We start from the raw sequence: 23,284 nt of genomic DNA on the forward strand, positions 1-23,284 counted from the left end.
TTTCAATATTAAAAATGTATTACATTCAAGCTTATAAATCTTGATTTACATCTAAACTCCTGGCTTACAATAAAGTTTTAAAATTAAAATTTTCTTTTGAGCTGTGTGCTAGCGTCAACGAATTTCAAAAAAAAAAATTATAACTTAAAATCAGTTTTATGTTTTATCATAAACACCAATCTGGCAAACTCCGGCCCATAATGCACCTGGGTTGTAGTGACGTCACGGGGGCTGAACCAAAACGAGTAAGCGGGTGGGCTGGGCTGTGGCCCCAAGAGGAGGCACAAAACAGAAGGGAGGAAAACACTTTCAACCCTCAAATAAGGGCACCAAAGCGTGACATGATGAGCTAGAATCCGTCATCCCTGTGTGCTAGGTGGGTATAATCTTTTCACCGCCTCGCTTGTGTAGTATTCCAGTCCTGGTTTGCTCCGTATTGCAGTCAGTAGCCTAGCTCGGCTAGGCTAACTAGCGACGTCGGGCATCTTTCTGCCTTGAGTGGCGCCTTGGAGGCGGCGATAAATAAACCTCGTCATTTGCGTGCCCCTCTGGCTCCTCAAAACAACAACCAACGTCCGACATTTGTGTTTAAACTAGGGTTGAACGATTTTGAAACAAAACAAGGTATCATTTTGCTGACTTGTACAGTTGCGCCTTCAGATGCGAGTTAAATTTGTTAAGTGACCATGCTCGCAACTCAAAACCTCATCATTGAAGTGAACGGAAATACCATTCATCCATGCCCACTTGCAAGCTTGGTATGTTGTGCTCCAGCCACGTTTAAATGCAATTAGGAGATGTTGGCAAACATCGAGGGGGCGTAAACGCAATTATCCTCTTTGTGAACTTCTTTCTGCCTGATGTATTAACCGGGCTGTTTCCTGCCCGCTTCAGTGCACTGAACCATGGCTGCTAAGAGTGTCCATGTCCCCCTGCTGCTGCTGATGCTCTCCCTGTGGGCCCTGCAGACATCATCTGAGAGCTCAGGTATTATTAGTTGGACCATTCGACTTCATGTGGTCAGATCTTGACATTTGATGATCTTAAGTGGGGCAACTATGCGAAGGGTGCAAATATTTTTTTGGAACAAGGTCCGTCTGCGTCTCCTCCACCAGAGGGTCAGCTACTGTGCCTGTGCGACGGTTCCAAGTGCCTGCAGGAGCAGTGCCGCGGCACGCGCTGCTTCTCGTCGGTACGCGTGGGCAGCGGCGGCGTGGTGTTTGAGCGCGGCTGCCTAGAAGGTCCCAAGAAGACCCGGCTGCACTGTTCCACACCGCCCTCCTCCCACCAGGCCATCCACTGCTGCTCGCGCCACCTGTGCAACGCTAACACCACCAGGAGTGCCGTCATGGCCATGCTGCCTTCAGGTAGTCTTTTTCAGAAACAGTTGAAGCCTATCAAATATTCATTTATTACCTTCAGCTACATTCGTCCCTATTGTTTGGCGTAGCTCCGCGGGGCGAGCCGGTTGGCTACGGCGCCGGCACGCTGGCTCTCCTGGCGCTGGGCCCGGTATTGGCGCTGGTGCTGCTGTCGGTGGCGTCGGCGCTGCTCTGCAGGAGGCTCCACCGGGGATACCTTCACAGGCTGCAGGAGTTTGACACCGAGCACGGGGCCGTGGACGGACTCATCACCTCCAACGCGGGGGACGGCACTTTAGCCGTAAGGACAACACCAGGCGGCCATTGACGAGGAAGCTACGGCTCTGACTAAACGGGTCTGTCTTGGCTTTGAAGGATCTGCTGGACCATTCGTGCACATCGGGAAGCGGGTCGGGCCTTCCTTTCTTGGTTCAGAGGACTGTTGCCAGGCAGATTAGTCTGATGGAGTGTGTAGGTGAGTGTCAGGGAGCTAAAATAGGAACATCTCCAAAAAATATATTGACATTTATTTTACAATTAATTTTGCAAAATGACTTTACCGCCTATTAATACTGGGTCATGTGTCCGTTCTAGGCAAGGGGCGTTACGGCGAGGTGTGGCGTGGCCAGTGGCAAGGCGAGAACGTGGCTGTCAAGATTTTCTCCTCCAGGGACGAAAGGTCCTGGTTCCGAGAGACCGAGATTTACAACACTGTGCTCCTGAGACACGAAAACATCCTGGGTAGGCATCAAGTGGTTACCGATGAGTCAGGGTGTGGTTTCAAGTTTTTTTTTCACCACTGCAGGCTTCATAGCGTCCGACATGACGTCACGCAACTCCAGCACGCAGCTGTGGCTGATCACGCACTACCACGAGAACGGCTCCCTGTACGACTATCTTCAGCGCGTGGCGGTGGAGACCCGCGAAGGCCTGGCCATGGCGGCGTCGGTGGCCAGCGGCCTGGTGCACTTGCACACCGAGATCTTCGGCGCCGAAGGCAAGCCGGCCATCGCGCACCGTGACCTGAAAAGCAAGAACATCCTGGTGACCAAGGAACTACGCTGCTGCATCGCAGATCTGGGTGAGCTATCTGCGGAGAAATAGTCCAGTAACGTTCTGATCCGGTGTGATAAGTCGGCCTTCTTCGTTTTAGGTTTGGCGGTGACACACTCGCAGGCTGACAACCTGCTGGACGCGGGCAACAACCCCAAAGTGGGCACCAAGCGCTACATGGCTCCCGAGGTCCTGGACGAGAGCTTACACACACAGTGCTTTGACGCCTTCAAGCGGGTGGACGTCTGGGCCTTCGGGCTGGTGCTGTGGGAGATCGCCAGACGCTCGTACAGCAACGGTGAAAGATTTTTTTCTTTTTTCTCCCTTCTGAGCTTGGCGAATAACCTTCAACGGTTCTCCTTCCCCCGCAGGTATCGTGGAAGAATACAAGCCTCCGTTCTACGACCAGGTGCCGAGCGACCCGAGCTTCGAGGACATGAGGAAGGTGGTGTGCGTGGAGCAGCAGAGGCCCTTCATTCCCAATCGCTGGTTCTCCGACCCGGTACGTACTTTGGAGAGAAAGCTTGGTGATATACACACTGGACTTGAACTGTTCTTCTTGGTAGACGCTGTCGGCTTTGGTGAAGCTGATGAAGGAATGCTGGTACCAGAACCCGTCGGCTAGGCTGACAGCGCTGCGCATCAAGAAGACCCTGGATAAGATTCACAGCTGCCTGGACAAGGTAAAAGACTCGTGAGAGACGGACGGGCGAGCTGGAACGGTTTTAATCCCGTGGCGGCCTTCTGCGGACTTTTGCTACCGAGCCACACGAAGGACCGTGGACTTCTTAACCGGTGTCGTCTTTTCCGATCCGTGGCTTCAATGCGGCGAGAGACAAATCGACAAGCGGTTAGCGAGATGCTAAACCACAAAGACTACGATGGTATTATTCAAAAAGGCAAGCATCACTGAAACGACTTTATTATGTCAGTCAAATACACGAGTACATAGGGGGAAATCAAATTAATCCGCGATTTACTGTTTGCAATTGTCTTGGATAAAAAAAAAAAAAACTTGTAGCACTGTTATCTTTGGCAATAAAACACCTAATTCCGAACAGGCTCCGCCCACTGTGTCACATTTGTCATTATGCAACTTGCAAGGAGGCAATCGAACATTGCATCGCTGCTAGAGAGCCACGCCTGACCACCTGACCGAAGCCAGCATTTCTCAATTTTTCCCATTTTGTTTTTTCTTACGTGACCTGGCTTACAGCAAAGACACTTCAGGACCGACTCCAGCTTCAGACAATAACACAATCAGTGAGTACAATCTTCCAGTGTCCAAATATTGGTGCATTGATTTGGGGAATAAGAGTTTCTCACCCTTTTGCACCACATCGATAATTTTCAACTGCTTTTAACGTTAAGCTTCCTATATTTCTTTACTATTATTTCCCCGTACTTAGTTTTCTTTCTTAACATACTCAAAAGATGAACGGTAAAGAAACTTGCTAGCAACATCTCTAATAGTGAAGACAATTTGTAATTTTAGTATTGACACAAAGCTGACGCAGAATTTGTCTTTGCGGGCCAAATAATTACACTGTTTGGCCCACGGGTCAGCGTTTGACACCCCTGGTTTAAACTATAAAGAAAAAAAAACAACATGGTGCCCCTAGTGGCGGTTGGTTATACTGCTGGCAGTAGATCTCCGCCACCCTTAATTATTTAACTAATGGATGGTTAATTAATTACCCAATATTCGCTACATCATCCATTACAAAAGGAGACTGACACTGTTCGAAAGCAATTCATTTCACGGCATACGTCAAAATCTGCATTTATTAACTCTGCAAATTTTTTTGCATTGGAACTGGATAGAAACGTGAAATGTTCTGGGACGCATGGTAGCATGAAATGGACCTTTTCACCATATTTAGGGCTCCAGGTGATTCACAATCCATCATTTGACCCATTTCACCAATTTTCCAGCACTACCTTGGTCAAACGTTAACTAGTAGCCATGCATGATGGTGAAAAGGTTCATTCATGTTTTTCTTTTCTTCTTACATACTATGTTTCGAGCGCAGTTCTAACGTTAGTACATAGCAAAGCGTTATTTTCATGCCATCTATTGAGATCGATGATATCTCCAAAAAAAATACCGAATGGGTAAAGATGACCAGTTGCTAAATGTGTGCGTGTCAAATTCCAGAGGCGTGCGATGCGCGCATTATTTCTCAGGGCTTTTTTTCTTTCAACTTGAGTTTGTCTTTCCAGCGAGTGGTTTTCAGATCATGTTGGGCGCCACGCTGTAGAGCGCCACGTCGCCCGTCACCCGCAGCAAGTTGACGTCCTCCAGGCCGCCCACGCGGTGCTCGTACTCCAGCAGGTGGTTTCCGTCCACGGCCACCTTGAACACGTCCTCCTCCACCAGGATCTTCAGCTGCGCGGAGAAACACACGTCAGCGGATTTGGAAAAAGTCCGGAGTTTCACATTTGACGCTTACCTCAAAGCGTTGGCCTTGAACAAAAGGGAAAACTCCGTCCCTTTCCTCCGGCCCCCAACAGCCGCCGATGCTGGAGTTTCTGACGATGGTCTGCTCGTGGAAGCGAGGGTTGAAGTGAAAGACCACGTCGGAACCCTTCATGAAGTCCACGTGGAATCTGTAACCCAAGGGTAAAGAAATTCTTTTCTAAATGGAAACCTCTCTGGCTAAACATCGAGCGGAATGAGAAGACACCTGCTCGCTCCCGGGACCGGCTCGCCGACGATGGTGATGACGAGACGCGGCATCAGTCCGGCGTGGAGTGGGAGATCGTACGGCACCATCTGCAAAAAGCAAAATATCAGGTTTGTATTTGAAGCCGACCGCAACGTGACTGCTCCATAGCTTCTTCTTGGGAAGCAGCTTTGCTGCAACAAGAAAATTTTGTAGGTGAAGAACAGACGATATGTTAATCCGGGGAAAAAAAAAATTCACCAATATCGCTCTGTACAAACCGAGTCATTCCAAAAAAGAGCAAAAGTAAATCACACCTTTTATTTGTAGAGACTTACAAAAATATTTCTGCCAGTGATTCAAACATTTTTGTTAATGCAGCAAAAAAATATCAAATGTAATAAATGTGTCCATCATAGTATTTAATGAAAATATTATAACACTGCTGCTCAGTCTTTCCCCCTACACCGTGTTCTACTCAAACCACATGTCGATTCTGGAAGTGATGTCCTTTGTCCCTTTCATTTATTTGGCGGATAAAATCCGGGCTGAAAGACAAGAAGACATTTTCAAAAATAACCTTTGTTTCACATAATGGACTTGTTGATGAAGCTTCTTGCCCCCAGCAGAGCCCTCGTCAAGAAATTCCAGCAGCCACAACCCAGATGATTTGCCCTTACGAAACCGCCTTGAACCAGACCACTCGGTGAAAAAACATCAAGCCAGAAAAAAGTGAAAGTTTGTCCCCCACAGAGGCTTCACTGCACACCACCGCAAGCCAGCAAGCAAACGGACTGGACACGGTTCTTCGTACTCACCAGCATGCCTCCTGGAGCAGCAGGGTTGTTGTAAGGGCCCATGGGGCCGGGACCTGGACCGAAGGGGCCAGTTGCCGGCGGGAAACCTCCGCCTCCGTGGCCCCAAGAGCCAGTGGGAATTGGGGGAAAGCCTCCACCGGGGGGGAACGCAGGGAAACCGCCTGGGCCGGCGGAAGGGGGGAAACCGCCAGGGCCGGCGGATGGGGGATAACCGCCCGGACCCCCTGGGCCGTACATGCCGTTACCCCCTGCTGGGTAGTTACCCGGGAGAGGCATGTTGGGATAAGACCCGGGAGGAGCGCCGGGACCGGAGGGGAAAGGTCCAGCTGGGTATGGAACGGGCCCACCGGGTAATTGACCGGGTGCTCCTTCAGGTGGGTAGTGCCCCGGGAACTGGCCGGGCGCCCCGGGGCTGGCGGGGTACTGCCCCGGAGCCCCTGGCGCCGGAGGGTATTGTCCAGGCATGCCGGGACCTGATGGGAATCCACCCGGCGCCGAAGGGGGCCCCGGGTAGTGGCCCGGTGCCCCGGGGCCAGAGGGGAAGGGAAACTGGCCCGGCGCCCCGGGGCCGGTGCCGCCGGGGAAACCGGAGGGGGCCGAGGGCTGGGTGGGAGCTCCGGGGGCTGACGAGGGCCATCCGGGGTTGGCAGGAGGCGGAGGGTTGTTTGCCGGTGCCAACGGATTGGTGTTGCCTTGTTGTTTGGCCTGGCTTGGGGTACTGTCTCCCAAAGCATCTGTTAGCTACCGTGGGAGGGGAAACAAGTGCCATCATATAAAAAGAACTGTGACACAAACGTGCATTCAGGAAAACTTACCGAGAAATCCGACATGACCTAAAAGAAAGACAAAAATGAATGAGTATTTTTTGGGAGGGTACAAAGCTGTCAAGCAGGAGGGAGTGTCACACACGCACAGGCAAATCTGAGTAATGGCACACTAAATATTTCCATTCTGAGCAAATGAGTAACAAAGTCCACTAAAGTGGTAGCTCGAGTGGACTGAAACGACATTTGGCTAAGCAAATCAAGCGCTGTCATCGCGTGCATGCTAAAGGCTATTTACTTAATTGGCCAAACGAGCTAAGTTGCTACACTGTGTTGACAGGGCGAGTGCGCTAAATGTAGCTGCAAAACTGCTAGCGAGCGAAGGCTAACTCTGTAGTTTGACAACTCCACTTGCAGTAAAAGAAGACAATAGGAGGGAATACAACGGTATTGTCAGTAAGAACCTCGCCGTGTGGTGGAGTCTTCAGAGGTGAAAGTGGGTCGCTTGTTGTCCAGGAGTGTAGGCCAGTTAGCCAGCCAATTTCGCCTCCTTTAGCTAACTACAAGCTACCGCCTGCCTGACACAACTCTTCGAACAGGAAGTTCGGGCACGCCCATTTGGTGACGTCACTATATGCGAAACCAAAACAAAATCATTTTATTATGTTTACATTAGGCCAACAAAGGTATTATTGAGTGTAAAAATATAATACATTTTAAATGATACTGATTTCACGATGACCAAATGAAGTTGGATTTTATTCATTGTAATTTATGTGAAATCAGATAATATCCAGTCATAATAATCCCCACAGTTTGTCGTTCCTGATCCAGCGGATTTTTACATTGTTAATACTAAGAAATGTAAAACTAGATTTTTCTGGACAACGATGAGTGACAATGTTGAAATTTAGAAGGAGGAGCTCTTGTTCCGGATTGGCCAGAGTCGTCACAAGATGCTGTGAAGTTTCTAAAAAACCAAAAACATTGAACGCGTCCCTGACATTCCGAGCAGCAGCCTTCCCCGTCTTCGAGTTTGGAACTCCGAAAACAACAATGGTGAGTGTGTCGTTTATGTCAGGAACACAGTTGACATCACATTCACTTGTGCGTTTTCGTTTGCTGTAGTTGACGAACATAAAGATTTGAAGGTATGGTTGCGTGAGGAAAATTACGACCTTTGGCTGGCTATCGTTTGCTTGGTAGCCTTAGCATGAGTGCCACCCGTTATTGTCAAGCGCAAAATCGAAATTTCAACCGGCTTCCGGCTATGGGTGTTAAAATAAAAGCTGACCCGGTCTGACCAGTTTGGATTTTATGTACGTATTATATTAGCATTGTGTAGACAATTCGTGGGATTCATATTAAATTGACAACACGGATCACAAATGGTTACAGTGTTACAGTAACCGAATAGTGCCCCATTTGAAAAGTTTTCAAGTTGTTTTAATCTCTGATGAAAACAGTTAGTTGTCTTATTGTGAAGGAGAACATAGCCAGGTTTTGGTGTCTGGGTGGAAACTTGCTGCTGCGGATGCCAATAATGTGTTTCAACAAGCAAGCTGTTCCACCAGGTTGCCTCCTTTTCTTCCTCTTCCTGATGTTTTTAATTTTTTTGTCGCCCTTGGGTGTTTTTGACAACGTGTCTCTACAATAAAAGAGAGTTAGCGCACAAGACACGTCAAATATGTAAGTTAGCAGTCTTCCTGGCTATAAAGAAATAAAAGAAAGTAGTGGTGTTGGCACAAGTGTCATTTGTGGTTCCTCAATCTTTGTCTTCTTATCGAGCTGCACTTCCTGTTTTGTCACTTGCGCTGAAAGTCGGCCAAATCTCCGAGGATCTTATCAAAGCTCAGAGAAATCCCGCCTGCGGACCATCTGTTGAGGAAGGTGCAATTATAACATGAAGATTTTGAAGGAGCTCATGTCTGTGTGCTGTGAAGTTATATAACGTGACGAGGAGGTGACACCAATGTGCAGAGCATTAAAATCCTATTGAACCAGCAGGGTATCTTTTTATTGTTGTGGTTTTTGGCTGGGGTTATTTGATGGTCTTTTTTTTTTTCATCAGAGTGAGTCACTGACTGTGTGCGATGTGGATGAAAATCTGATCGAGAAGTTGAAGAAGTTCCGTCTACGCAAGGAGACCAACAACGCGGCCATCGTCAGTAAGTATGGATGCCTGAAGTTTTCCTTGAGATTCTGTGCACAATCCGTTTCATCAGTCCAAAATCCTTGACGGTTTCCTCAAAGTGGGTCACCCGCCGCCTTTAAGCCGTAAACCAGTGCTCTTATTTACACATGCTGGGAAGATTGGTCTACGCTCCCCACTGGGTTGGTCCAAATGAAGGCCCATGCGTTCAGTCCATTTGGAATCCACTCGTGTGACGTTCTAAACAAGGCCACCCGCTGTGACCTCTTTAACACGTCGTATCGTCTTTGCTTAATCCAGTCATCTTGATTTGTTCGTTCACGGAACTGTTTGATTCCCTCCAGTGAAGATCAATAGAGAGAAGCAGCTGGTGGTCTTGGATGAAGAACACGAGGTACGTTGAATCGTTGACTCTCGACTCGATGGCGAGCGTTCGCTCATCTGTTTTGTTCCAGGATATTTCTCCCGACGACCTGAAAGAAGAGCTCCCGGAGAGGCAGCCTCGATTCGTGGCGTACAGTTACAAATACCAACACGACGACGGCCGCGTCTCCTACCCTCTTTGCTTCATCTTTGTGAGCCCTGTGGGTACGTACGCAAAGCGCCTGGTGCTTCACGGCGGACGTGCGTGTTCCTTGCTCAGCAGAATGTTCTGTGTTTGAGTCAGGTTGCAATCCGGAGCAGCAGATGATGTACGCGGGCAGTAAAAACAGACTGGTGCAAACGGCGCAAATGACCAAGGTTCGTGAACGGGCGAGTATCGGTACCTCAGTATCGGTACTTTCCTTTTTTCAAGAATTGTAAAGTTCTGCACTTTCCGAGTCTGAATTTCAAGCTTTGCCACTGCAGGTGTTTGAAATCCGAAACACAGAGGACCTGACGGAGGAATGGCTCCGGGAGAAACTGCGCTTCTTCCGCTAAGGAACCTGGGCAGGTTCACCTGCGCTGTCCTCTTTGCCAGCCACCTCCTGATTTGAATCCTGTTTACGACTTACTGTCTTGTTCTAGACTTTTCACTGGTAAAAATGTTTGGGGGGGCGGGGCTTGAGGCAGGGACTGTTATTGCCGAGTATACATGCGCTAGCTAACCATCTGAGTCTTGTCCCGTCCTCCCGTTTTGTGCTTTCTGTGCGTCTGTGTCGAATGAAAGCTCTCATAGTGGACCAAGACTCATCCTCACTTCCCAAGTGTTTTGGGAGGGTTTCCACCGGTTCCAAAAGTATTAGTTTCACTCCTTTTGTCTTACCTTTGCAAGTACTGTTTATCTTTTTATTTTTATTTTTTGCAGTTTCTGTTTGGGAGATCAAACATCCTGCCTCAACATGTGAAATTCAGATCGTGATGAGATAGTTTTAGTATGCAATCAAGATGGCTGACAAGTTGTTTACCATACCATCCACAGTCTTATAATCCAAGCAGGATAGGAATCTGGAGTGAAAAGTGACGTTTACAATTGCGAAGAATTAAAAATCTTGTGCTTCTTCGATCGGATTTGAACAAATGAGCCGTTTTAGCTTATTAGCTAATAGTTGCACCATATTTTGGCCACTTTTTTTAGGCGGAATGCAGGGTTACGTGTACACGTGTTGGCTCCTATGACATCATCTGGTGCTCTCATCTCAAAACATTCCAAACTGGATAATTGACACACGTTACAAAAATCTTGAAGGCTGAGTGTCCTTATTCCGATTTTATTATTATTATTTTTTTTTGCGAGTCGTATTGGTGAATTTTGTGGAGATAATGAATGCTACATCGAACGACACCAATCTGGAATGTATCATGAGGAAATTTTTTTAAAAATATTGTTGCTGGATTACAATTCTCTGAATGTGCTGAATTCCTGTTTCAGGCTCCACTTCCCTTAACGTCATCCTGTATTTGTACGGATGGCAAAAACTAGTTGATTTGAAAACACCATTATGCCAACTTTGTATGAATTTTTTAATTTTTCTAATCAGTGGATTACTTCACCCACGGTTTTTCCGTGTATTGGATGTGCCAGTGGCGTTAAACTTTGTGCCAGTAAACTTTTTTTGTTTTTCACGTTCATATATTTGTTATAGTATTGGATCATTGGTAGATCTTTTCAAATCACATTTGCTTTCATTAGTAGTCCAAAAGTGAACCTGTGAGTAATAAAGCTTTGATGGGCAGGATAAAAAAAATAAAATATTCGAGTTATCGTTTTGGTCAAAGGACAGTTTTTCAAAACAATGTGTTACCTGTAATATTTAAATACAAGACTTAAAAGTCAACCACAGGTTAACTGCTATGATTAAATTGTGATTTTTTTTTTCAATTTGATGCAGCTGTATCCTATTTGATATATTTACTTGCACTCCATTTTTTAAAGAAAAGCCTGAGTAAGCGTTGGTGATACGGTGATTGCCTCCCTTCTTGTCGTTGTAATAGTAATAATGTAGTGCCGTAGTAGTCGTCCTGCTGTGTTTTTCCTTACTGAATGAAAAAATGAAATTTTATCAAACAGTGAAACTTGAGATACAGTTCTGTATTTGTATTTTTCCTTACTGTACTTTATTATGAGAAGGCATCTATAATCTCCTGTTGTCCAAATAAAGGTGTTGCTGATGTTAAGCTTGTCTTCCCTGGAGTCACTTCTTTCTACTAAATATTGTAAATATTAAGTATTTTAAGATGATTAACTACTTTGGCACTCAGTTTCCTATTCACTGTTGTAAACATGTACAAAAATCTTAGGAAAACAACAATAAAATCGACCTGCAAAAAATGAATGGGTTCCCAGGATGCCTGCAGTGATCTTATATCTCCACAAGACGGCGGTAAGTGAACTGAAGGGGACGTGACAAGGCTCCATAAGCGACTGGAGAAGAAGAAACACAACCAGAATCTGAACCGTTGGAACAGTCTGGGGCTGGGTTAGCTCCGTTCCGTTGCGAGGGCTTCCTGCTACCCGCATCATCCCCTGACCAGGATTAGACGACACGAATCGGAGCGGAGGGACACAATGGCGTTCACGTTCGCGGCCTTTTGCTACATGCTCGCGTTATTGCTCACGGCGGCGCTCATCTTCTTCGCCATCTGGCACGTAAGTGTAAATTGCACACATGTTGTTTTTGAGTTGTGTTGAGGTTTAGGAGAAAAAGGAACCCCAGGCCATGTTGGACGGCCCACTTGGACTGATTACGCTTCTGACGTAACTCAACATTAACGTGTGGAATTATTGTTACGTCCGCACTGACGTGATTCTTCGAGAATGCCGTTGACGGCTCAAATCAACGCGATATGTCGCTTCATTCTTGGTGTGATAACATACACGTTTACGTGATTTAACCTTAGAATAAGCCAAGTTTGTTGGTTTCGAGCTTTTTCAAAATCAATGTTGTCGCTGTCGAATGTGAAACTAGTTATTTAGCGCCTTTTCCTGAGCTAATAAGCTAGCAGGTTTAGCGCTAGCGCCGGACGAGAGTCGCGTGGTTGTGGTAATCTCGCGAGAAGACATGATATATTCACCACAGCCCCAATTAGTTAGATTAAAGATTACAATGGGATTTTTTTTACTCAACATTCCTGTGAAATCAAAATCTTCCCATCACTGCTGAGCTATTTTTAGAACAGAACATATTTTTATCCACTGAAAAATCTGCACATTTTATGGTCAATTTTCTTCCTGCAGATAATTGCATTCGACGAGCTCAAGACGGACTACAAAAATCCCATCGACCAGTGTAACACTTTAAATCCCGTAAGTGATCTTCCCACCTCCATCCCGCCGCCCTTTCTCTTCTTCCGAGCGCATGCCGCAACGCTCGGATTGGATTAACCGAAACTTTTTCAATCATTTTTCTGCACTGTCTTGCTAAATGAATAACCTGGCTTAGCCATGCCTTCTTCCCTCTGTCCAAACTCTAACGCTATTTTTTTTTTTGTCCTTCCTCCCCTTTCCTAATCCGCTTTGTTTTTACACATTGCCCCCCTTAACCCGCCCCCCCAAAAAAGACAGTCGAAAAGGTCAAAAAGATTAAACGAGTCAAACTTGCCCTGAAGGTTTGTACCAGTTTTGAAAACTGCCCGTTCATTGTGCACGAAGCATTAGTGTTTGCAAATGTCTTTTCAGTTAGCTAACCTCAACGTTAGGGTTCCTTTCGACTTTGGACAATACCTCGAGTAGACTTTTTTGTCTTGCAGTCTTTTTGCCTGGAAATAAACATGTGTGGAGTGGCGTTAATGTAAGCGATGCAAAGTCAAGCTGTTAACTGAAAAGACTTGCAAAGGCTCTGAACCTGCATGATGTTCTGATTATGACTATTTCTACGATGACCCCCCCTTTTGTTTTTGCACACCGATACAGTGACTGAAAGTTGAGGTCAGGTGATCAGGTCCGTCAGTCTGCTCTCCAAACTATAACACCAAGCACCACCAAATAGACATATTTGAGTATCGGTAGAATATAAAACAAGTGTACTTAATAATTTTATTTTTTTATATGTAGATGCATTATTGATTGACAGTGTTTCATGAGTGGGGGGAGCAAAAATGTCTTTTTTTTTGAGGGGGGTTGAGGTGGTTCTTGGATTGCATTTAGCAGCACAGTGCAGGGTTTTCAACACGTGAAAGCCCACCATCCCATTCTAAGTCCCCCCCCCCCCCTCCACTTTTGCACCATGCACGCACCTCAAATTTGATTCTCAGCATTTACTGTGAATTATTGATGCGGCATTATCTCCAAGCATGACGCTTTTGTGTCATTGTGGTTTGGATGACGTGCTCCAATGGCGGCTTGGTGTATGACTTTTTGTTGTTGTGCTTTTTGTCTCCTCGGGGCTTTCCAGCTGGTGCTCCCGGAGTATCTCATCCACTTCTTCTTCTGCGTCATGTTCTTCTGCGCCACCGAGTGGCTCACGCTCGTCCTCAACCTGCCGCTGCTGGCCTACCACGTCTGGAGGTGCGTGTGTGTACCGTCAAGACAATTTGAATTGCACGTGTGCTCAAGCGTTGAGGTTTTCTTTTTTCTTTTGCAGGTACATGAGCAGACCCGTGATGAGCTCTCCGGGACTGTACGACCCGACGACCATCATGAACGCCGACATCCTGGCTTTCTGTCAGAAGGAAGGCTGGTGCAAGCTGGCCTTCTACCTCCTCTCCTTCTTCTACTATCTCTACGGGTACGCCTGGAATGATTGAAAGAGCCGTGAAAATGTTGCCACCAGACGTCTTGCAAATGTCGTTGTGCTCGTGTCTTGTCCAGCATGATCTACGTTCTGGTGAGCTCGTAAGACGGGAAAGCACGGACGATGACTGCGAAATGGGTCGGGACGCTCTTGGATCTCGGAGCTGTGTGAACACACATGCACGCACATACCACCGGCACACATTCAAGGGAGCGGCCAGAGATGACCACAATCAGCAACACCAGACGCCAACCTTGACTCTCTCGGGGCCAACATTCTACGGACAAACCCGAAAAGGACAATTTTGTTCTTTTTCATCCCCTTCTCCCCCCCCCCCCTCCTTTTTAGGTTTCGTGGCGGCCGATGGTAGCTTGTCGACACAACCTGAGAGTGCTTACAAATTAGTTTGATATTTTTCCCCATCTGTGTTTTGACAACTAGGTTTTGAATTTGGGCGTGGTATCGCCATGGCAACCGGACACTTGTCGTGTTGAAAGTGTACATTTGCCCAATTTGAAAGGTAGACTTAACAGTTGGCCCGAGCTTGAAACCTCCTCGACCAACTGCGGATGAGCTCTACTCTTTGTGGTTTATTGTACTTATTTCCCCTCTTCCGAGTTTATTTTTGTGTCATCTTTCTTTTTGGACGTCTCCGGCACTCCTCGCTACGAGCCAGTCTTGATGCTTTAGATGCTAGCGGCAGCGTCAGACAGGTTTTTATTGTCATGTGTTCATTGTGTCCAGAAACAGGGTGAAATCTATCATGTCGCATCACCTAAATGTCACTTTTAAGATCAGTTAAGTTTATATAATGAAAATAAAACCATCCCACTCTGTTTTAGTTTGTTGTTTCCCTTTATCAGAGCATATTTCTAATAATTCGAAACAGTTTAGAAATTCTTCCTTTTATACATTTTTGTATTGAAGTGCACCAAATGACGTCACCGATCATCGAGAAACTGAGCGCTCCGTGTGAACTTCTTGGCTCTCCCGGTAGGCGGCGTAGTTTTGCGGGAATTCGTGGAGGAAGTTGTATTGCTGGCAAAGAAGAAGGGGATTATAAAAGCCTGAAAAGTGTGATCACAACTTAAAATTCCTGAAACGGGAGAGCTGTACTACTTTGAGGGTCTGTATGGCTCCCCGTCCTCGGTGCGCCCGCAAGATGTCGATGGCTTCGTCGGGCATCATGGTTACGGAGAGCTGGATGAGCAGGCAGGCGGCGACTGGAAAAGAAGTGAGTGACAGCAATTTCGGAAAATAAAGGGCTCAAAATGAAATAAAGACATTTGTACTTAATGCAGAGCGTCCCAGGCCTCCATAGCAGCTGCAAAACAAAAAAAAACTTGTAACCTCCATTTCTAGGACTACTTGGGCGATTGTAATTCCTCACTGGATGAGGGTCCTGCGGTTGGCCTCTAGGCTGCGCTGCAGCTCGTCCAGGATGTGTCCACACTGCTCCAGCTGGGGCGCCTCCCCATCAGGGAAGGGCATATGGTGCACACTCAAACCCTTCTGCTGGTAGACCTCCAGAAGCGAGGGCACGCGGTACTTGGACAGCTCCCCTCGCGTGCAAAGCACAAACACGTCCTGCACGCCTTGGTTGTGAAGCTCTTCTGCACTCAAACACACCGACAGCGGAGGGTAAGTGTTTGTATTGGCGAGTCTCCAAGAAGGAAATATTTATTTTTAGATGCCCTATGACAGCAGTGTGACCTCACCTACGTCTTTGTGCACACTCCTACGTATATCCTTGTATCTGCAACCTGAACACACACACGCGTATCAGTTTGTTGCACCATCATGAAGGAACAAGTTGACACTTAATACCTGGAAGGGAACATATGCCCACAAACTGATTGGAGCCCACTTCAGACAAAGGGACCCTGAAACGCAAAATAAATGTTTATACTATCAGACATGGGAAAACAAAGAATTAGACACTTGTGAAGAAGATAAAGTTTGAAGACTGACCAGGAAATGTCCAAAGGAGGCGCTCCTTCCTCGCCGACATTGTCTTCTTCAGACGAAGAGTCAAACTGATCGCTTCTCATATTTTTGTTAAAAAAAATCACCAAGAGGATTTTCAGGACACACTCAGGAGCTTCGTCGGAGAATTTTGGAGACGTGTGCAGAAAAGACACTATTGATCGAAGCAAACATGAAAAAAGACATGCCACGGTTATATGATGTCATATATTGAGATCATATTCAGATAATATATTGTAATTGTATCTTAATTTTCCTCACCGTCCAAGCACGCACTGGAAATATTTTGACAGCAACGTCGCCGTCAGCTGTTTCCGGGAATTTGAAAAAAAATGCATGAAGGCAGTAGCCAATCAGAAAAAGTATCGCCAGTTTAGCCGCGCCCTTTTTATGACGCACTAGGTTTGCTTGATTTTAATACCGCGTTAAACTAGACGGGCGGGACACAGGCGTCTGGATTAATGGCGGGCGGGGAATAAACAATATATGAAGTGTACCTAACATTGACAGTCAAATTTTTAAAGTATTGTTTGGCACACTGTTCATTTGACCTTCAATTTATTTAACTTTTCATGCAGGGGCTTTATTTTGCAGTTTTCAGTAATATCACAAACTTACAAAACAGACGCTCACTTTCACTTTTTATTTGACAATGTCCTGTGTGCGTGCGTGTGCCCGCGCTGTGCGTGCGTGCGCGCCCACGTGAGATATGCACAGTCATGGCGCTGGAATCTCTCCCCGCCTTATTATGACAACTACTCCTGTCTCGGACCTTTTCTTCCTCTTCAATGGAAGACGCCTCTTCTCCCACGGGACACTTTTAAATCTTTTCTCCTTATCTGGGTTGTAAACACACTCGGGAAATCCCTGAAAAGACATTTACGTCTTCTTCAATAGGAGACTTTTGGGACTTTTTCGTCGTCGGTAGTGGCGAGCAGATATTCGAAGGGAGGTTGATTGAGGTCAGTGAACTATTTTTGACACATTTTTAAAAGTACTTTAAATAGTTAATATAAGCTCGAGTGACACCACGACTGTGGTTGCCGATTTTGTATGCCTTACAAAATGGATTGTTGATCTGTGACGTCACACGGGGGGGGGGGGGGCTGCTGACACCAATAATGTACTTTAGTGTGTGGCGATATTGATTAAGTTTCATAAAACACATTATGCACATTTCACTCTGGGTGAATAGTTCATAAAAAGGTCATAACTATAGGTAACACCCTGAAATTGATTTTTACGCCACCTAAAAAATCAGTGTAAATGAGTTTCCTCGATGCTCTAATATATGTAAAAAACAACAACAACAACAAAAAAGTGGTGCATACTTTATCACAGAAGTGTGGACCTGGCAATGTACAGTAAGTTTTGAATTGGGTTTGTTCGAATGTACTGCAAAGACGTTTTGGTAAAACAGATTAAATACTAAAAATTGCATATTTTTCCAAAATGCAACCCGAGTATTGTGCACTGCAGCTGTTTCACAGGTGGACAGGGCAAAGCTCACCAATAGTGATAATAAAGTAAATGCTGTTTTATATTAAAAAAAAATTGCTGCTAATATTGAATGTTTTCTGCATCATCGTTAGTGAAGAAATTCACTTCTGATAAATGCATTCTCGACTTTCAGCATTGTGTAATGATTTCATCATTATACAAAACAATCTTGGTGTTATTTCCAACTTGCCTTTTAATTACAGTGCAACAATGACATGGCAGAAAAGATTGTTCCGTAACATCGCAACAGACCTATGCTCATCTTGTCATTGCAGTTCTTTTTTTTTTTTTTTTACCTTGTGGACAAAGTTCAAACAAATCACTTGTGCGCACGTTGTGAAAAGAGGTCTGTCAATGATTAACCCTCTTATCAAACAGCAGCAGTTCATGTACAACCTTCATATTAACTGCAAAGATGATTGATTGCCCAACTCTACTTCTGAGTATAATCAGGTCAATCTCATTGTGAAACTGAAATTGCAACGTTATATAAACGATTCACACATTTCTACGTGTCGTTCATTAACAGTGGCTATAAAGTCTCCTCGCCTCTGTTCAAATAGCAGATTTTGAAATATTACAAAACCAGATCAAGATCAATTATTGCAAACGTTTTTTCACCATTATGTGACTTGTAACTGACTCAATCTATGATTTATTTTGTGACTGGGCAAGCAGTGATTACTATGACTTACTTGACTACTGCGGTTTTACTACTAAATTCCTGTACACTATTTTCCCTCTGTGTCAGCATGGAGAAGTCGGGCAACAAGCCCCAAGTGCCCGCCCCAACTGTGGAGGTCATATGATGGCGTGTTAAAGAGGCCGAGGGAACTGCAGGCTGAACACATTTGATTGTGCAACGCATGCCCTAGCAAATCTTTTTTTTGCAGAAGCTGGCGGTTCCAATCACGAGTTTGAAGAATTAAACACGTGGATTTTTTTCCCACTACTTATGTGATGGTAAAGGCACGTGACTAAACGGTGGAGTAAGTGACACATTGGGAAGGCAGTGCAAATTAATTAAAAATCAGCCATACCTACCCAAAAAAACCTGACTCACATTTATTTATTTAAAATTTATTTTTATTTTGACAGTCACATAAGTAGTTATAACAGGATCATGTTGCATAAACTATCTCATTGATTGCAGGATCTCCACGGCAAAAAGAAGATTCCAAATCGGGAAAGCGTCTAATCAACTACCGATGCGTCTGATTGGATCCGATGGTGGACGACCTGTAGATTGACCGCTGGGTCAGGATTTCCTACTGTCAGCCATGTTGGAGCGGTAAAATGGAGTCGCACATGGTATCAATGGATTTCAACTCCGGCGTTGATGGGTGGCAACTTTTGGACATCAGTGAATTCAAGACACAAAGACATATGGGATAAATTCCGTCAACTGCAATCCCGCCATGCATTGCTCGATGAGGAAGAAGCCGCCGACGCGCGGCTCGGACTTCTCCGCCATCGCCGTGCCCTCTATGCACGGCTCGGGCTATCTGGACTACACGGTGGAGAGTCACGCCTCCAAGTCGCTGAAGATCATGGACGAGTTCAGGAGGCAGGAGATGCTGTGCGACTTCGTGCTGCGTGTCACCAACAAGGACAAGACCATCGACTTTAAGGTCAGGACCAAAAAAAAATGACAAAATGCAATATTTCATTATGATTTTTCCGCATCAGGTGCACAAGCTGGTGCTGGCCTCCTGCAGCCCGTACTTCCGGGCCATGTTCACCAGCAGCTTCAAAGAGTGCCAAGCCTCCGAGGTCACCCTGCGCGATGTCTGCCCCCAAGTGCTGGGGAGGCTCATCGACTTTGCATACACGTCGCATATCATCGTGGGCGAGAAGTGCGTACTGCACGTACTCTTGGGCGCCATGAGGTAAGTGGAGGCGGTCGCGACCTCGCCGCCGGTTTCAACCTTTCATTCCTCGTGTCAGGTTCCAGATGGAGGACGTGGCGAAGGCGTGCTGCGACTTTCTCATCAAGCATCTGGAATCGTCCAACGTCATCGGCATCACTCGCTTCGCCGAGGAGCTGGGATGCGCCGAGCTGTACCAGCGCGGCCGCGAGTACATCAACACGCACTTCAGTGAGGTGACGCAAAATGACACGACATCCCGATACCTTGTCTCGCGGCTTTTAATTGATTCCGGGATTTATTCTCTCATCGGTATTTATAGCCGGTCACACCCACTCCGCCTTTCTCATACTTTTCATAATTGTACAGGTGAGGCTGGATGACGTCAGAAAAATATTTAAAGCTCGAAAGCGCTCACCTCAAAGGCGAAAGCTTCCAACGTATAAGCGGGCACTAGATTACAACAGAAGCTGCCGATTAAATCGACTGTCCGATTAATCGTTGGGATCTCGCAATGTCATCTTGAGTCGCAAGTCATCTTGGAATGAATTGATGAAATCAATTCTTCACCGAGCCCTTTGTTTATTTCTCAATTGTTATTCAAGACAAATCTTCCTTTTTGGGCTCCAGGTGACGAAAGAAGATGAATTCTTCAATCTGTCTCACTGCCAGCTGCTGGAACTCATAAGTCAGGACAGCATCAAGGTGCTCTGTGAGTCCGAGGTACGTGTTGACTCATGAAGGCCACCCTGAGGTCCTCCAAATTTGGGATACACAAAGATTCTTGAATGAATTTCCATGGTAGGTGTACAAAGCGTGTACGGACTGGGTGCGGTGGGACATGGAGAATCGAGCCCAGTATCTCCACGCGCTCCTCAACGCTGTCCACATCTACGCCCTTCCGCCAAAGTTCCTCAAAAACCAACTTCTGTCCTGCCCCATTCTCAGCAAGGTACTTCAACTTTAGCCTTTGCTCCGAGTCATATTTCCTTTTTGCGCACTTTTTTTTTCTTTTGTACTGCAGGCCAACGCTTGCAAGGACTTCCTGTCGAAAATCTTCCAAGAAATGACATTGAGGATGGTTCCTCCGGCACCCATACGTGGAACACAACTCATCTATGTGGCCGGCGGGTATTTATCTATGTTGTATTTTTGCATCTCCAAAAAATGCTGCCCACTTTTTAGTATTTTAGGTTTTCCAAACTGTCTTCTTGTCGTCTTTTTTGAGATACCGGCAGCATTCCCTGGCCACCATGGAGGCGTTCGACCCCGTCCGGAAAGTTTGGCTCAAACTGGCTGACATGGCGGCTCCCAGCAGCGGCTTGGGGGCGTGCACCCTCTTCGGCTTGCTCTACACGGTACGGCGCCGCTCGCTCGGACCCAGTGGGGCGTCATGGCGCTGAGATCACAGTGTCTTTTGGGCCTTCAGGTGGGCGGCAGGAATCTGTCGCTGGAAAGCATGACCGAGTCCAGCGCGTTGTGCTGCTACAACCCCATGACCAACCAGTGGAGCCAACGCGCGGCGCTCAACACGCCACGCAACCGGGTGGGGGTGGGCGTGGTGGATGGCTGCATCTACGCCGTGGGGGGCTCGCAGGGCGGCACGCTGCACAACACCGTGGAGCGGTGAGTGACAACACGGGTTTGAATCAAACGGAAAATAATCCAACTTTTACAGGTGGGACCCGGAGACCAATCGTTGGTCCTACGTGTCCCCAATGCCGGTGGCCCGCCTGGGGGCCGGGGTGGCGGCCTACGGAGGAGCGCTCTACGTGGTGGGCGGCCTGGTCGGGCAGAGCCGATCCAACGCGGTTGAGAAATACCAGCCGGACAGCAACAGCTGGCAGCAGCTAGCGCCCATGAGCATCGCGCGCAGCGGACTTGGTGAGCTAGCTTCGCCGCAGCTCAAGTCACACCAGTTGTCGTCCGTAGAATTGTTCAGTGTTGATGTTTGGATCATGTCAAACAAAATGAAACAGCGGCGATTTTTTTGGGCAGGCCTGGTGTGCGTCAACGCTCACCTGTACGCCATTGGCGGCTACGACGGTCGCGACCAGCTGGCCACGGTGGAGCGCTACAACATTTCCCGGAACACGTGGGAGCCCCGGGCGTCCATGCAGTGCTGCCGGAGCACGCACGGCGTGGTCGTGCACCAGGGCCGCATCTTTGTGCTCGGTCAGTTCACGCTCCAATCTTACGGCGAGCCGGTACCGTGTGCTTGTTTCCGACTGTGCCTTTTGTCGTCGTCGTCCAGGAGGCTTCAACCAGCACGACTTTGTGTCCAGCGTGGAGTGCTACTGCCCGGAGAAGAACGAGTGGACTTACGTGAGCGACATGACGCTGGGGCGGAGCGGCATGGGCGTGGCCGTCACCATGGAGCCCTGTCCCGCCAGCCTGCCCCCGGAGGAGGACGATGATGACGGCGACGAACACTGACGTTTTTGCAAGTGGACGCTAATATGGATTCCTGCAGGTGGACTTTATTTTTTTTTTCAACAAATTCACAACTACCAAGGTGCTACAACAACAACAACTACAGTGGTGTTTTGAGACACAACTTTACTTTTCTTAAATTATCCTCGCCCACTGAAATTTATTGATTCTAGCCTAAAAAAAAAAAAAAAGTGTAAGATCCCCATCAGCTGCATGGACCGAAGCGCACTCATATCATGAGGCTGCACTTGTGATTTATAATTGTATGATTTAATTCTGTTTTCATTCCTCACGGTGAGTTTCTGCCAAGATACTTCCATGTTTACTTCCTAGTCACCTGACTCGATTTTTATTATGTGAAAATAAATAAAATAAATAATACTAAGAAATTTTATTATTTACCAAATTCTACCACTAGGTGGTGCAAGAGACCCAAGAAAAGCTTATTTTATATGGATGTACGTCTGCGTGCATGTACGTGTATACGTGTGTGTGTGGGTCTGTGTGTGTGTGTGTGTGTATATATATATATGTGGAGAGTGAGGGTGGTGGGCTTGTGTGTGCGTTCATGCAATGTCACCTTCACGGCGTGCCTCCGTGGCGGTTGGCATCCTTCACAATGAAACAGATTAGCTTTGCAAGGCTGCGATGTTGATGAGGTCATCATGCGCCAATGTCACACACTCGCATGCACAGATAAAGTTAAAGCCCACCCATCGGCCCCCACTACTTTTTGTCACGCATACTTCCGGGTACAGTGATTCTAATCGCAAATCTGTGCTCATAAATTGAAGGAAAAATTCCTAATGATAGCTCGTATCTCTAGTACATTTATTTTGGAAGTGAACTTCAATTGTGAGTGGCGTTAAATAGCTTGAAGCTTCTTTTTTGATTAATTGAAAAATGGCAAACTGTTGCTCGTTATGAAGTGAGTTGGAATGACTTTAGCTCTGCCATACAGTGATTGTAATCTCAAATTTGTGCTCGCAAATCAAAGGAAAAATTCCAAATGATAGCTCTTATCTCAAAAAATCCACTCGTTGGGTCCCTCATATCTCAACACACCCCTTACAATGGTACAAAAAAAGTATTTAAAACCATGTATCAATATTAAAATCAAGGTGCTACTGACAACCTAACTGATTGGATGCCCGTGAGCAAAAAGTGATATGGTTATTGTGTTAAAATCGATAATGTTTCTCTTCCTGGTCGGGCGCTTAGCACCCCTAAACCTTTGACCCTAGAACGGCCCCTGGCTTCAACTACATTTTAGATTCCAGTTTGATACAGCCTTGTTGCAAAAATCTATTGAATCTATTTCACCCTCAAATTCAACTCTTAATACCTCACAATGTCGACATATGAAACATGTTTTGTTTTCTCATTTTTGGAAAATGAAAAATGCTCAAAAAAGGTTGTGAACTTTCAAATGCACTGCGGTTTGCTGAGTGTTTCCCACTACGTGGGCATGTTGCCTTGCGAATTGCAAAGCGGTTCGTTGTGACTGCAAGACCGGGACAAGGCCGCCGG

General features: G+C 46.5%; 6 protein-coding genes across 12 annotated transcripts; 4 read left to right on the forward strand and 2 right to left on the reverse strand.

Moving 5' to 3' along the window:
- Positions 1-211: 211 nt before the first annotated feature.
- On the forward strand, positions 212-3,793 carry acvr1l (activin A receptor, type 1 like). Of its 3 annotated transcripts, XM_088399775.1 has the most exons (12): positions 212-376; positions 895-987; positions 1,092-1,367; positions 1,451-1,662; positions 1,737-1,836; positions 1,956-2,102; positions 2,167-2,442; positions 2,515-2,712; positions 2,786-2,916; positions 2,981-3,097; positions 3,519-3,562; positions 3,631-3,793. In XM_088399775.1, exons 2-12 carry the CDS (start codon positions 906-908, stop codon positions 3,776-3,778), a joined length of 1,731 nt encoding a protein of 576 aa, XP_088255901.1. In that variant the 5' UTR covers positions 212-376; positions 895-905; the 3' UTR covers positions 3,779-3,793. The 3 variants fall into 3 exon arrangements, with proteins under 3 accessions (XP_088255901.1, XP_088255902.1, XP_088255903.1); XM_088399776.1 differs by lacking the exons at positions 3,519-3,562; positions 3,631-3,793 and having other exon boundaries at positions 2,981-3,472; XM_088399777.1 differs by lacking the exons at positions 3,519-3,562; positions 3,631-3,793 and having other exon boundaries at positions 1,116-1,367; positions 2,981-3,472.
- On the reverse strand, positions 3,321-7,275 carry lgals3a (lectin, galactoside binding soluble 3a). Its single transcript, XM_088399778.1, has 6 exons — positions 7,127-7,275; positions 6,714-6,731; positions 5,899-6,639; positions 5,102-5,190; positions 4,868-5,024; positions 3,321-4,803 (listed from the first exon to the last, which is right to left on the reverse strand). Exons 2-6 carry the CDS (start codon positions 6,726-6,728, stop codon positions 4,648-4,650), a joined length of 1,158 nt encoding a protein of 385 aa, XP_088255904.1. The 5' UTR covers positions 6,729-6,731; positions 7,127-7,275; the 3' UTR covers positions 3,321-4,647.
- A 272-nt stretch (positions 7,276-7,547) lies between these two features.
- gmfb (glia maturation factor, beta) lies at positions 7,548-11,412 on the forward strand. The gene is made up of 6 exons (XM_088399781.1): positions 7,548-7,721; positions 8,734-8,830; positions 9,159-9,208; positions 9,270-9,402; positions 9,482-9,555; positions 9,664-11,412. Exons 1-6 carry the CDS (start codon positions 7,563-7,565, stop codon positions 9,733-9,735), a joined length of 585 nt encoding a protein of 194 aa, XP_088255907.1. The 5' UTR covers positions 7,548-7,562; the 3' UTR covers positions 9,736-11,412.
- Positions 11,413-11,647: 235 nt separating this feature from the next.
- Positions 11,648-14,808, forward strand: cnih1 (cornichon family member 1). The gene is made up of 5 exons (XM_088399782.1): positions 11,648-11,884; positions 12,473-12,541; positions 13,629-13,741; positions 13,818-13,961; positions 14,045-14,808. The coding sequence occupies exons 1-5, from the start codon at positions 11,804-11,806 to the stop codon at positions 14,070-14,072; spliced, it is 435 nt and encodes a 144-aa protein (XP_088255908.1). The 5' UTR covers positions 11,648-11,803; the 3' UTR covers positions 14,073-14,808.
- Positions 14,804-16,309, reverse strand: cdkn3 (cyclin dependent kinase inhibitor 3). Its single transcript, XM_088399779.1, has 8 exons — positions 16,215-16,309; positions 15,939-16,107; positions 15,795-15,850; positions 15,686-15,730; positions 15,358-15,580; positions 15,260-15,291; positions 15,087-15,190; positions 14,804-15,005 (listed from the first exon to the last, which is right to left on the reverse strand). Exons 2-8 carry the CDS (start codon positions 16,016-16,018, stop codon positions 14,916-14,918), a joined length of 630 nt encoding a protein of 209 aa, XP_088255905.1. The 5' UTR covers positions 16,019-16,107; positions 16,215-16,309; the 3' UTR covers positions 14,804-14,915.
- On the forward strand, positions 15,427-22,143 carry keap1a (kelch-like ECH-associated protein 1a). Of its 5 annotated transcripts, XM_088399774.1 has the most exons (13): positions 16,632-16,915; positions 18,205-18,442; positions 18,607-19,084; positions 19,143-19,342; positions 19,401-19,557; positions 19,952-20,044; positions 20,127-20,273; positions 20,346-20,452; positions 20,550-20,679; positions 20,751-20,947; positions 21,000-21,205; positions 21,320-21,496; positions 21,576-22,143. In XM_088399774.1, exons 3-13 carry the CDS (start codon positions 18,872-18,874, stop codon positions 21,755-21,757), a joined length of 1,809 nt encoding a protein of 602 aa, XP_088255900.1. In that variant the 5' UTR covers positions 16,632-16,915; positions 18,205-18,442; positions 18,607-18,871; the 3' UTR covers positions 21,758-22,143. The 5 variants fall into 5 exon arrangements, with proteins under 5 accessions (XP_088255899.1, XP_088255896.1, XP_088255898.1 ...); XM_088399770.1 differs by having other exon boundaries at positions 16,628-16,915; positions 21,000-21,496; XM_088399772.1 differs by having other exon boundaries at positions 16,628-16,915; positions 18,205-18,416; positions 21,000-21,496.
- The last annotated feature ends 1,141 nt before the right edge of the window (positions 22,144-23,284 follow it).

This window comes from Syngnathus floridae, chromosome 16, assembly GCF_059516105.1.
Source record: "Syngnathus floridae isolate MCC-2025c chromosome 16, RoL_Sflo_1.0, whole genome shotgun sequence".
Lineage (NCBI taxonomy): Eukaryota > Metazoa > Chordata > Actinopteri > Syngnathiformes > Syngnathidae > Syngnathus > Syngnathus floridae.

Coding starts and splice junctions, on each gene's coding strand:
- acvr1l (XM_088399775.1), top strand. CDS start 906: ATGGCTGCTAAGAGTGTCCATGTCCCCCTGCTGCTGCTGATGCTCTCC. Junction 2,917..2,980: donor ATCGCTGGTTCTCCGACCCG/GTACGTACTTTG, acceptor TCTTCTTGGTAG/ACGCTGTCGGCTTTGGTGAA. Junction 3,563..3,630: donor GCTAGAGAGCCACGCCTGAC/CACCTGACCGAA, acceptor CCTGGCTTACAG/CAAAGACACTTCAGGACCGA.
- cnih1 (XM_088399782.1), top strand. CDS start 11,804: ATGGCGTTCACGTTCGCGGCCTTTTGCTACATGCTCGCGTTATTGCTC. Junction 12,542..13,628: donor AGTGTAACACTTTAAATCCC/GTAAGTGATCTT, acceptor GGGGCTTTCCAG/CTGGTGCTCCCGGAGTATCT. Junction 13,742..13,817: donor CTGGCCTACCACGTCTGGAG/GTGCGTGTGTGT, acceptor TTTCTTTTGCAG/GTACATGAGCAGACCCGTGA.
- cdkn3 (XM_088399779.1), bottom strand. CDS start 16,018: ATGAGAAGCGATCAGTTTGACTCTTCGTCTGAAGAAGACAATGTCGGC. Junction 15,731..15,794: donor GGGCATATGTTCCCTTCCAG/GTATTAAGTGTC, acceptor GTGTGTGTTCAG/GTTGCAGATACAAGGATATA. Junction 15,191..15,259: donor CCTGGGACGCTCTGCATTAA/GTACAAATGTCT, acceptor CTTCTTTTCCAG/TCGCCGCCTGCCTGCTCATC.
- gmfb (XM_088399781.1), top strand. CDS start 7,563: ATGTTGAAATTTAGAAGGAGGAGCTCTTGTTCCGGATTGGCCAGAGTC. Junction 8,831..9,158: donor CAACAACGCGGCCATCGTCA/GTAAGTATGGAT, acceptor GATTCCCTCCAG/TGAAGATCAATAGAGAGAAG. Junction 9,403..9,481: donor CATCTTTGTGAGCCCTGTGG/GTACGTACGCAA, acceptor TGTTTGAGTCAG/GTTGCAATCCGGAGCAGCAG.
- lgals3a (XM_088399778.1), bottom strand. Junction 5,025..5,101: donor CCGGTCCCGGGAGCGAGCAG/GTGTCTTCTCAT, acceptor CTTGGGTTACAG/ATTCCACGTGGACTTCATGA. Junction 4,804..4,867: donor TTCAAGGCCAACGCTTTGAG/GTAAGCGTCAAA, acceptor TTCTCCGCGCAG/CTGAAGATCCTGGTGGAGGA.
- keap1a (XM_088399773.1), top strand. CDS start 18,872: ATGCATTGCTCGATGAGGAAGAAGCCGCCGACGCGCGGCTCGGACTTC. Junction 20,045..20,126: donor AGGTGCTCTGTGAGTCCGAG/GTACGTGTTGAC, acceptor TTTCCATGGTAG/GTGTACAAAGCGTGTACGGA. Junction 21,497..21,575: donor GGGCCGCATCTTTGTGCTCG/GTCAGTTCACGC, acceptor GTCGTCGTCCAG/GAGGCTTCAACCAGCACGAC.